The sequence below is a fragment of the Lates calcarifer genome, linkage group LG1 (assembly GCF_001640805.2).
Source record: "Lates calcarifer isolate ASB-BC8 linkage group LG1, TLL_Latcal_v3, whole genome shotgun sequence".
In the NCBI taxonomy this organism is placed as follows: Eukaryota; Metazoa; Chordata; class Actinopteri; family Centropomidae; genus Lates; species Lates calcarifer.
This window is the reverse complement of record NC_066833.1, coordinates 18380561-18393579: the sequence shown is the minus strand read 5'-3', so window position 1 is coordinate 18393579 and position 13019 is coordinate 18380561. Positions and strand designations below refer to the sequence as shown.

General features: G+C 39.5%; 2 protein-coding genes across 2 annotated transcripts in view; both read left to right on the top strand.

The window, feature by feature from the left end:
* The window catches only part of myo3b (myosin IIIB), a 62395-nt gene extending 57641 nt beyond the window's left edge, over nucleotides 1–4754 (top strand). Inside the window, exon 36 of the mRNA XM_018684774.2 lies at nucleotides 4520–4754. The gene's annotated coding sequence lies outside the window, so the exon portion shown is untranslated. The remainder of the gene's footprint in view (nucleotides 1–4519) is intronic.
* A 3156-nt stretch (nucleotides 4755–7910) lies between these two features.
* sp5a (Sp5 transcription factor a) lies at nucleotides 7911–10547 on the top strand. The gene is given in 3 exon segments (XM_018684728.2): nucleotides 7911–8625; nucleotides 9000–9413; nucleotides 9415–10547. Coding segments are annotated over 3 exon segments (1128 nt in total). The 5' UTR covers nucleotides 7911–8574; the 3' UTR covers nucleotides 10078–10547.
* The last annotated feature ends 2472 nt before the right edge of the window (nucleotides 10548–13019 follow it).

Genomic DNA, 13019 nt, shown 5'->3' with positions numbered 1-13019 from the left:
TAAAAGTGGTCATATGATTAATCTAAATAGCCTGAGATGCTACACAACCTCCTCACAGCAGTGAAGTTTTCAGACTCTTTACTTAAGTAAATAGAAACAGTACATGAATAAAAAAAATACTCCATTACAAGTCAAAGTAGAGTAAATGTTCATAAGTATTAAAATGTATTTTAAGTACTTTTTTTTATACAGAAGATGGTTCCTGTCATTCTTAAATTATTATCTACTTATTACATTATTGGGTTATTGTAAGTGATGCATTAATGTTTATTAACTTATACTGTTGGATGGTTTACTCTATAACAATGCATTGTATCATCATAGATTTGTTCATAATAACTTCATCTACAAAGTAACTAGTGACTATATTTGTTAAATAAATGTGTTGGACCTAAAAAGTACAATATTTATCTCAGGAGATGTAATGAAGCAGAAGTATTAAGTTGCATGACTTGGAAATATTCAAGTTGAGTATCCTGTAACTGGATTAGAGATACAGTACTTGGGTCAATGTACTTAGTTAGATTGTAACACTCAGTGACAGACAATATTTAATTAAATGAAAAAGACAAAATAGAAATCAGCTGATTCCATGATCAAATTAGCTCACATAATTTAAGCTGCATCAGTAATAAAGCCCCGGTCTTTTCAATTAATCGTCATATGTTTCTCTACAGAAAAATTCAAAAGTAATACCCCAGACCCCTGGCAGTGTTATAATGTGGTGTCACAGTTAGTTCAGAAGCATTTCACCTCCGGTCTTAGCCACAGACCCTGCAATAATTAAAATCCTCGTTGTGCATTACTCCCTTGCTGGGATAGTTGGTTCCTCTGAAGAGCAGCCTGAAATAGGTCACCCCAGCACCCTGTAGTGCATCTTAAAAGTACACTGAATCAATTAAGTGTGATCATGCTCCCTTGATTATTTTGGCCCTGTTTTACCACAGAGAGGAATTTCAAATAGGCTCACTAGTTTGAATAACAAGGTTGGACTGTGGTGACAAATGTGCCAGAGTGGGTGTTTCTTCCCCTGTTTTTCTCTGCCAAATTAACTCCCTGGCTGATTGCCTGCTTTAGCATATGAGAGGAGGTGAGCGGAGGTGTGTACGTAATTGCCTTGGTTAGCTGATTATGTGTTGCAAAAGGAAAATGTTATGAAATACTGTCATCACTCTCATGGAAGATGTTCTGACCTAATGAATTGATGCTCCTGTGTTTGCTTGGACTGCTTGGTTGTCTTACAGGTCTATGGTCAGGGTGCTGAGGGACAGAGGCTGTGTCAACTCGGCATTCGAGGCCTGACACCTGTGTTTTCTTTAATGCGTCTCTGTAAATCCAGCTCGCTCTTGTTTTTCCTCATTAAATCTGACAACATCTGGTGCGCTGGAGAGGACTGCTTTAATGTGGCTAGCGTTACTGCTGGTGTTATTCTTGCCGTTTTAGCTATTTGCTTCATGTGCTGCACTTTCATTAGAGCTACATCCAAGGCAGCCCCAAACACTGTTATCCAAAGTTTTAACCACCTTTATGAAAATCGCTCGAGCCGCAGCCTTAACAAATGATGAAAAGCTTTTATTTTCTAAAGAAGTATACTTACCTTTTCACCTAATAGTGATGTCTCACTTCAAAGAGTGCATGCGATTAGGCCAACATTGTCCTGTTTCTATATCCTTTGAGTTCAAAGAGAGAGTTTGAATACCAGTATTTCATCTGCAGCCTTTTCAAATACTATTTTAATGCAGTTTACGTGCTTTTGAAATCCAGATGTGTCACATTTTCACCACAGTAGAGTATATCACACCATATTATGATTGCATACCACAGTGTTTTGCATAACCAAAGAATTAATGTCAAGTCTTGTTCCTTAATAGTTTTTGTTCCCACAAACTTCAAGGGCAGAGGATGAACAGACACCCTAAAATAGCTACATACTCAGCATTGTGATGCTCTTTGCTGGCTAATGATTGGTGCCAAAGAAAGCGACATACATGAGCGTCAAACAGATGTCAGATGTGTGTTGAGGGCTCTGAGCAAAAGCACATTCCCTAAAGACGGCATTAATAAAGAAACTGGTTGAGCCGGGTGGAGACAGAGCGAGTAAGAGGCATAGAGGAAGGAGGAGATAAAAGAGTCTGTTGAGTACATACATCAAAGGTCTGTTAATGACAAGGGATGCCATTAGGGTTACAGTGGCCTTTGTTTCAGCTTCCTCACACCTGCAGTTTGTTGAGGGCGCTCTATGCACTGTTTTGTTGTTTAACATTTGCATGAATATAAAATGCATGCATGAGGAGATGAGACTTTGTTCCCGGCTGCTAATCTTAGAGGTGACTGAATGTTTTGGTCAAAATTACAGCTTCCTTTTCATTTGCAGGGGAGACATGTAACCATTCTGTTTCCTCCCACTGCAGAGAGGGATAAAGCTAGAAAAGGCTTACATAGAACAATAGAAACAGTATGGAAAAGCTGTTATCCTGTACGCCATGAAATTTATTGACTTAAAAGTTTTCTTGGTGCCTCCGGTGCTGGAATGGGATTTGACAAATCAGAGCGTGAAATTGTGATTAGCCTCTCTCAGTTTGTAGACGGACTGGGGCACTAGCAGACTTGGCATGGCCAAAGGTGTAACCTGTTTTGTTTTGCCCCAGCACTGCTTTCCCAGATGGTGGGACCAGCTGCCATTGAATAAACGCTGGACGGGTAACAGTGTGAGAATTACCACGGCCTTGTTTCAGTTTGGGATGCGTAACAGAAAGCTTGTCTTTTTGCCACTGCCAGGAGGCACAGGGACGAATCACCTGGTGTTCAACCAAACAACCTTTTGATTTAGGTCAGATTAAAACGTTGTGCGGTTTAACAGTTTTAAAATCTGACCAACAGCTCTTATATTTCTCTTATCTGTGTAGTTGTGCATGGAGACCCCACACTGTTATTTTACAGAGTGTAACTGCAGTATTTTCTTTACATGTCCCGGAAGATACTTGTCAACAGAAGAGTCTGAGTACAGAGGTTTTTTCCAGCTTAATTTAAGTTAAGTAAGTGGGTCAGCATGGGCAGTGTATGACTATACTTGTACAATAACAGAGTCTTTCAGAGGGGGGTATCTTAAAGGTACATGTAGGTGATTTTTTCCAGTATTTTACATATTGTTCATATCGTGGTGTGTATAAAGGTGCATACAGTTTATTTTACTTCTTTATGTTTTACTTCCTCTCCTTGATTATTTAGCCTTGTGCAACATGGAATCTTCTTGTAATATTAAAACAAGTTTACAAACCTTAACTGATTGAAGTTAAAACCTACAAAAAATACAATTTTGGAAATATTTGTAGTCCTTCCTGTGTTCGTGTCCTTCCTGTTGTGTGTTTTTTGAAACTACAAACTACTGAGTGCAGTTTTCACAATGACTTTAGTGTACCAAAAGCTGCTAGAAGCATGTAGCTGTTCTTAGTGCTTTGCTCAATTCCTCCAGAGCAGTAAGACCTGGAAAGCAGTCACTAAAATGGAAGTCTGTTTGAAGATGTAATTTACAATTTTTCAATTGTAATTTACAATTAAGAGCTGACAACACTTGATTATCTAAGGATCTTTTGTCCATGGCATGGCAGTGTAATAACTGATGTCTTTTTATTATTATTTTTCCCGGGAGAGCACTACAGGCTGTAACCTTGTACATCATCATAAAGGGGGAGCGTTTCCCTCTTTAAGGCTGGATTAACGCATCCAGGGTGGGCTGAGGGAAGGTAAAATGACCTGCCCCGCCTTACGTGACCCCAGGCCAACCCTGCACATTGCCAAGACTTTGCTCTTTGCTCTTGAATATGCAGAGGTCCCCAGCTTCATAGGCTCGGGAAAGAGAGAGAGAGAGAGCGAGAGAGGGGGAAAAAAAAGAGTTGTATCGCATTGCAGGGAAAATTAGTGAGACCAAAGTTGGAGTTTCTGTGTGTTGGGGGCTGCGAACAATGGCAGCTTTCTGTCAGACAGCAACTTCAAAGGTCTGCTGAGTGACTGCTCTGAGTTATACTTTGTTGTAGATCACTGAGGAAATTCACAGATGTTTTCTCATACGAGACACCATTATAGCGGCTCAAGTACCCAGTAGCCTCAAGCGTCTCTCCCCTCTCCCTCCCTCTCCCACCCACTCGAACTCACTCTCACTCTCACACATGCACCCCCACCTTCTCCCCCACCTACCCTCATCCCAAGTCTCTGATATCTCTCGTATGAGACAGATGTGGAACCTGTTTTCGCTCCAACTGTCCAGAGAATATTGAAAGTTAAAAAGGGTTGGTGTTGTGGCATTGCCCCCTCGACTCTGTCAAATCCACAGAGCTCACTGTCAGTTCACTCAAAATGTCAAAATCACATGCAGCTCCATTCTCTCATATCTATCAGGGGTCAGTACAGTAAGTTCATACACCATTCGGGTTAAGTGACATAAAGTAAAATTTGAAGAATGCAAATGAAATTTTGTGCTTCAAAATTTGGATTTCACTGTAGTTTTCTCTCTCTTTTGCAGATTTCTGTCTTCATCACTGAACTGGACCAAAACAAACTGTATCTCAACAACACATTTGACATTTATTGTAATTTAAAAAAAAAATCTATTTATAGTAAAGTGCTGTTTTATATGAGTCAAGTAAATGTATTTAAACCACTACGCTTTTGATTAGCAGTGTATTTTTCCTAATCTTCCGCAAAACTTTGCAAATTGTGATAAATAGAAGAATATACTTTACCCAGCTTAAAAGCACTACTATGGTGAAGAATCATGGGTTGATTCTTTGATCAGACTTGTGTGTCTTTTTTGCGACAACACACAACAGAGTTACAACACAACATTTCTTAATTGTCTGGTGTCATTTGCACATCACACACAAAACTAATGGCAATATGAAAATAACAAGCGCCACCTGAGAATTAATGATTTTGCCTTGAGTAACCTTAACAAAAATGACATGTTGAACTTTTTAGAAAGATGTTCATGTTGTTTAAACTCAGAAATCCAGATTTTTGACTTCTTCATCTCATTGTTTTTCTTAGATTTAGCTTCAGTTTCCTGCCATTTAGATACAACAGATGTTGTATCTGAGAGATTTGAGTCTTGTAACCACTGAAAGATTGTATCTTCTTATGCCAGTCCCTAAATGCAGCTTCATACACGTCTGTACCTCCCAACAGTGTTTCTGTTGATCGTCTCTGCTTTATGCTTTTAAGAACTTTTTATGAAATATGCAGATGGTACTGACTGATACCATGTTCAAACCTTTGAGCATACAGACAGAAAACTGTTGCAGTGGGGGTTCCTCCAAGTTAATTTTCCCATCAAATGCCAGAGGAAATTTTTCTTTTAGCCAAACCACCGCTGAGGTGACCCTGTAAAACATGAGGCATGTCTGTAAGACGGTAAAGGTTTGGAGCAAGTAAATTACCTCAAGGACTGGACATTGTGTCAAGCACACAGTTATGAATTTCTTACAAACTATATCAAAGTCCTGCTCAGCCAAATCCATCCCTCAGCTGGAGTCCCATTGAGATGCATTAAAATGTAAGAACTTGCATTTAGAGCTGAACCGAGTATCTCAAAGGAAGATACCAATAATTTGGTAATGCCGATGGTTCACAAAATTCATGCAGTTGTCACATATGGCTGAAATTTGCTGTGCATAGCATGACAGCTCACATGTAAAGCTGCTTTAAGTGAAAATCCACCCAAAATCAGAATTTAACATTTCCTAGTTTGATGTCCACAACTCATTGCTGGTGCTCAGACTCATGGTGAAAATAATTCTGTTTTAGGGTGGAATTCTCCCTTTACTTTAACAGTTGTCTGGTTTGACGTAAGAGAGCAGATTACAACATTTGACATTTATCTGACATTTAAACCTAGAAGCAGAAACTAACTGACAGCACTTTGCTGTGCAGATACAAACTTTTTGAGTAGACTATAAAAATGTTAACCACTGTGACGTCTGAGGTGGCTGGTAACTCTGACTCAGTTACTGAGTTCAGTTAGTAACTGAGTTTACATTTGGTCATTTTCTAATTATTTTTTCACCTCTTCATCTTTGTATCAAAAGCCTTAAATACTACTGTTACTACTACAGTAAAGTACAATTCAGAAGAAATATTTCTGGTAAGACATCCTTTACAAGGGGAGTATAAATTGTTGATAAATAATTTACTTATGCTTTATAAATCAGTTATAAGCAGTTAATGAGAACAACTCTGGGGTTGACAGGTTGTGAAAAATCCCTGTTGCAGGTATTTTTTTCACAGCTTGGCAGCCCAAAACATGTTCTGGCTTCTGACTGAATCATTTCACCTGTTTTGAGCTCCTTTCTGTCAAAATTGTTGAATACCAAAATGCACAAAGTGAATGTGTGTACACTACCAATGTACAATTCACAAATAATAACTAATAGCTTTGTTAATGGTAGATGAATCATTTAATGTTGCTTTGTAGATTAGTTAGAATTAATAAGAACAGGTTTTGTGTTGCCAGAATGTGGAAAACTCCCTTTCGCTGGTGTTTATCTTTCATGTTTGTTAATAATTTAATGTTGGTCAAAATAAATACTTATGGGTTTTTTCAGTTTCTACCAAGCCATCAAGTCTGTAGTATGTTAATAATTAATTAAGTGTTAACTCAAAAATAACTCTCTACTCAAAAGTGATTTTTCATGACTTGATGACCCCAGAGTTGTTTTTATTATTGGCTTCTAATTGATCTACATAGGTTTAGAAAATTACATATTAATTATTTGTAAAGTAATTAGCTTTAACTTATAACCTGTTTGTAAAGGGTGGCTAATTAAAAAGTGGTATTAATACATATCCATTTATAACATGGACCTCTGTGGGTGATTTTCAGTCACATATAGGTGTAAACGAGCTACAAATGCACACACACTCGTGTGTAAACAACATATTTAATTTGGCTCAGAATTCAAAGCAGTGACCTTCCTGTTTTCTGCCCATTTTTTATGAGCTAAACTCTGTAAGCCTCATCACCAGCAGTTGCCGTAACTTGATGTAAACAAGGTTAATCTCCACTGGGTTTTTTTTATCAGTCAACGGTGTGACTACACCACTCCTGTAGCCAGTTTTGTAGTTAAACATGGCTCCAGTGCAGCCCAGCAGGACTCCCCCTTTCCCTCATGACTGTGTATAAAGCCGTGGGAGAGGACTGGGAACATTAATCCCTTCAAAGGAACAGATCTAATTCAAAATCTGCCGCTCCAAACTAGTTGAGAGGACAGTGATTGTTTCTGCAGGGAAGCCAGATAAAGATCAGAGAGTTGATATAGAAAACTACAACTTCCATTTCAACTGCTCTGCCACAAAAGTTTGGATATTATCTTAAGAAAACTGCATACTTTTGCCCCCATTAAATACTCTGAAACAAAAAAAAATAAATAAAAGACAAAATATGATATGTCAGTTTAGCCTTTGTTCAAAAGTTCCCTTGCAGTACAAATACCTGTGTTTGATTTGGATTCTGCAGTGCATGAGATCCTGAATGTGAACTTCCTCCCCAGACATATTGACATGACAAGTTTATAAGGAAACATAATTGATACATCACTATTTGAAGTGCTGCTGTTGTCACCTGATTTAAAACACAGGTTTCCCCTATGTGTGACATGTTAAGTAACAGTAACTTGAATTAGCTGCTGGATTTTCTTTCCTCCAGCTCTTACAGCTTGACAGAGTGTAAATTTTAATGCTCAACAAAGAGAGAAAAATCCAAATCTAAATGAGGAGTAAGGTTCTGATAAAACAACCGATTGAAATTGGTGAAGGAGAAATAAGTATTTGAATAATTCAGACAGGGCATAATTAAGTGTTTAATGCCCTGTTGTAGTTCAAAGGCACAACAAAGAAAATTTAATTCAAATTAGAAATGTAAAAGAGACGCAGATTCTTCAGAGATGAGAACTTTGTGTTGAGTCACTTGATTTGGTCTCTTTTCCTCCATCAAGCAGTGAGGCAACGCTCTTGGAGATCTCCAGAGATAACAATGTCACATTGTCACATAGGGTTCTGCTACAAATCCTTAATTACAAAAAGAGGATCAGATGACTACAGCATCCAATACCGGGGTCTCCAGGCGGCATGGGGGTCTTTGATCAAGAAAATCCAATTATTTGTGTATATACATTTCCCACATAGTGATTACTTCATTAATTGTCCCGCCTTTATCTCCTCCCTTCCCATCCCCCCTAATAATCAGCTCCTTTATCCAGACCAACAAACACACCATAGGAGCTTTGTGGATTCAAAGGATTTGCTTTCCCCTCTCAAAGAGCCGCTATTCTTTGATGATTGGGCAGCGGCAAACTTCAAAGTAATAAATCTTATTTCTGACTGGCTGGCGGCCCACCAAAGTCCTTATCAAATTCTAAGAAGTGATCCCTCACTCTTCAGATAGACCAAGGATATCTCGGAGAGAGGAAGCACTGAAGAGTGAAGACCTGCTCGACAAGATATTTTACTGCGAATGCACATATTTATCTAAATTAGCGCTTTTATTTTTATTTGATTTCATCGAGAGGGAGGAGGACGTTTACCATGGCAGCAGTGGCTGTACTGCGGAATGAAACACTTCAGGCTTTTCTTCAGGTTTGTGCCCAAGTTTCTGTTTACTTTGACGAGTTTAATAACTTGTAAACTTACTCGTCGGCGTCGATTTACGTTTGGATTACGAGTCTCGTATGTATTAAAGATAATGGTCGAGCTGCTTTGATGGCTCATTGTCATATGATTTAATGACTAAATGATTCCTGCTGCGACATAACGTCAACTTTTATGTCACATCATCACGATTCAAGCTACAGGATCGACTTAGTGCAGATGAAATTCAAACTATTTAAGACAAACCATCTCAGCGTTTGGTAGAGTAACGAACCGTAGCACATTCTGCATGTGTGTTTTTACATTAGAAAATGTGTTGAGTTATGATTTTAATATGAAAAATGTGTGTGTCGATTGTCCAGGATCGCACTCCAAACTCTTCTCCAGAGAACTGTAAGCACTCTCCGCTGGCTCTCCTGGCTGCCACTTGTAACCGGATCGGGCATCACCACGGATCAAACCCCACAGATTTTCTCCAGGTCCCTTACGACCCAACTCTGGGCTCCCCTTCGCGTTTATTTCACCCGTGGACTAACGAGGGAAACCCACAGAGCAGCCTGGCCAGCAACTCCACTTTCGGACTATCCTCCAAGCCCCAGCTGTCTGCGCACATCCAGAGCTCCTTCAGCTCGCACCACGAACTGCCCCTCACCCCTCCGGCGGACCCCTCGTACCCCTATGACTTCTCCCCCGTGAAGATGTTACCTTGCTCCATGCAGTCTCTACAGTCCACCTGCCCTCCCACCTACGTCCCCGCCGTCAGTTACGCAGCCCCGAACTCCCATTCCGCCCGCGATGCCAAGTTTTGTCACGGGACCCTCCGGCCTTATGCACCAGCAGCAGAGACAGTTGTCCCCAAACCCTGGGGAGGATATTCCTTGGTGGAGCCTCCAGCAGGGGAACCATGTAAGCCACTCTTCTTCCCTCGGTCCCCATCGCTTCCAGCTGCAGAGGGGCTTAGTTCTGGGACATACGGACTTTGCGCAATACCAGACGCAAATCGCCGCTCTGCTGCACACAAAGTCCCCTCTCGCAACTGCGCGGCGGTGCAGGAGATGCAGGTGTCCGAACTGCCAGTCCTCGACGTCCAGCGACGAGCCTGGGAAGAAGAAACAGCACATTTGTCACATACCGGGTTGCGGGAAAGTTTATGGGAAAACTTCTCACCTCAAAGCGCACCTGAGGTGGCACTCTGGAGAGCGGCCGTTTGTGTGCAACTGGCTGTTCTGTGGCAAGAGTTTCACCAGGTCGGATGAGCTGCAGAGACACCTGAGGACTCACACGGGGGAGAAGCGCTTTGTTTGCCCGGACTGCTGCAAGAGGTTCATGAGGAGTGACCACTTGGCAAAACATGTGAAAACTCACCAGAACAAAAAAAGCAAGTGCCACGACAAGACGCTCGATCACGTTAAAAGGGAGGACACGAGGAATATGTTGTAACACACTTTATAGTCATTTTAAACAGTAGAAATCACGATAGTGCAATACAGTCAGTCCTTCATTAGTTAAAGTACACAGTGAGCTGCATTTCTACATAGGGTATTTTGTTTATTTTGTTGGTTGATTTCTTACATCCTGACAATAGTTTCTAACATTGCTGGTCTGTGTAGCCCATTTTTGTATATATATATAAAGTTTCATAAGTTAATTTGGGACCATGGAGAAGTTATAGTTCATGAGTTTGAATTCACTGTCTATATCATATCAAGGAAGACAAGTTTTCGACTTGTGTTTTGATCATTGTCTTCGGTGGAAGATTTCACTCCCCTGTAAATTATATTTAATAGCTTTTGTTGAATGAAAGTGTCCGTTTTTTGCTCCATATGGGGTGTTTTTAAGCATGCTCTTGAAAAGATCTGCTATTGTTGATATGACCCAAATACTGTGTGAGAATAAAGATTATAACATTTTCCTCATCTCAGAAGAATTCATTTAATCTCCCTCAGTTACATGAGTGATGAGACAGTCAGGTTTTATATTTGGAGAGAAACTGAATTTGATATAATGTGTGTGTTTGCTTTGTGAACTTCTTGTCAAAGTTTTACAACAGTAAATTTTAGTTACACATTTAAAACTATTTTGTGGCTGTAAAATTTAAAACCAAGTGATCTGATGTTGTCGCTTTGCAGTTAAGAAATGTGCTAATATTTAGTTTGTAGCTGCTGGTGAAGGTCGAAAATGAGCCATTTATCCAAGATATAACATTTCTTATTCTGAAAATGACAAAGATGTCCACATTGTTAAAATCACAATTTATTCCACAATCTAACTCTTTCAACAAAAGCCAAGCAACATTTGAGTTGGTCTGCACTGAATTTGAAAAATCCTCACAGAAATGAAATTTGGAGAATGTTTCTATGCTGTCCAAAAATTCATAGTATGGTGAAATTTAGCCGCGTGAGCCCTGAAATTTTGCCACCAAATCAATAAAAGCTGACATCACGCGTGTGAAGAGATTCCTCTCCATCCAACTCTATCTCCTCAAAATGACCTGAGCGCTTTATAGGTGCATACAGGTGCTCATCTCTGAAACAAAACTTTATTAAACTTCACTAATTTGCCTTTTAACTATGGAGGTATTAACTTCAGTATATTATGAGATGAGAGTTTTATTTTATATTAATTCTCCTTTTTGTAGGAAAACAACGCAAAAATTGTCAAAAAACAAAATAATTAAAATGAAATAGTACATTAAGTTGTTTGGAGAATATCACGCATATTCACATTTTCCTCATAGATTAGGTTGTGTTTTGTTCTACCATTAGAATAAACTGTAGGGATGCTCTAATTTGTTAATGCACTTTTAATAGATGTGGTCTATTTGCTTTGTGCCATAGTTTCTGCATTTTACGTTTACCTCTGAGGACTCTGTAGTGACACCGTAGGCTGTGACGAGACCCATTAACAGAGAAGCACTTTGCCTTTTAGCTGGATATCACCGGGTTCCTGTTATAAACAAGTTGTGCAGCAACTTTAATGTCTTACCTTTTCGGAATGAGTCACTCTGGGTTTTTAATGGACAGTTGATGTTAGTCCAGTTGCAGTTTTTTTGACCAAACTGGCTAAGGAGTCTGTCTTTTCCTGACCATTTGTTGGGCAGATTGAACTTATGACCTGCCAACACCTACACTGAGTATCATGTAATTAATGTTCATGTTAAGCACTGCCTTGCTCAAAAACACTTTGGCATGGTACAACTGTGTGTTTGTGTGTGCTTCTACTTGCTGAGCAGTTGTAGAGTATTTCATGTTGACCTCCTGCACCCATGTTTTCCAGTGATGACAGGGGGTTTAAAGTGTTGACCTCCTGGGGAAAAAATACCTTGAATTTCTAACCACAGAGAGTCTACCATCCATGAAACTAATCGACGAGGCGATAAACTCTTCAGCATATAACAGATCTGAACGAGAGCAGAGCAGAGAGACGCCGCTGCCTGCAGCAGGCAGTCACATTGTTGTCCTGTCTGTCTTATGTGGGATCACTGAATATGTCAGTATGAAGACAACAACCGCTGCCATTCACTGGAATGTTGAACTGTCAGTTTCTGCCTCAACAGTGCCCCCTTTTGTAAGACAAATACAAATAGATATAACTCATTACAACAGTGAAGGTCCATGTTGGAAAGATGATCACATTTGTACTCAGAAAGACTTCTTCCATTCTTGTGCTCTTTACGTGTTATCCTGGAAAGACCAACAGACATAGCTGAGTCCATTCTGAAATTCTGTTTAGTTTACTTAATTATCCTGATGCAACCCATTTCATCTGGTGACTTACAGGTGCAAACAAGTGACTTTAAGATGCAACTGTTGCATTACTTCTCACAATGTTTATCACATATATAAACTTGCAGATTGATAATAACAAAGATTAACACGAGACAATGTTACAACATGTTGATGTGCATGTCAAGATTTTTTTACATCAGTAATATTTGCAAATAGCAGCCAATCAGGACTGTGATTATTTATGATCATCAAATGCAGTTTTCATCTTTAAGTCAAACACTTCGGTTATATACAATGTACAGTAAATATACCTGTAATTTATTCAGTCAAAAACAGCTGCTGCCTTACGCACTTTGTGGGAAGACTGTGAGAGTTGTATCCAGTTTTAGCAAATCCAGAGAAGGAACAATCTGCATGAATATTAACATACATTCATCACAAAAGAGGAGGTATGAAGGAGGAAAAAAAAAGTACAGTATAAGAAGAGATTTGACCATTTGAACTGTAAAGTCTTTATCCAAATTTCATGATCCTATTATAAAACCGATGCCTATAGATGGATATGTTGAATGTGCCCAGACTGGCTGCTCACAGAGGCATTGTGAAGCTTCATTGTCCAAGATAGTCATTGTTCTTTAACACTGTCAGAGGCTA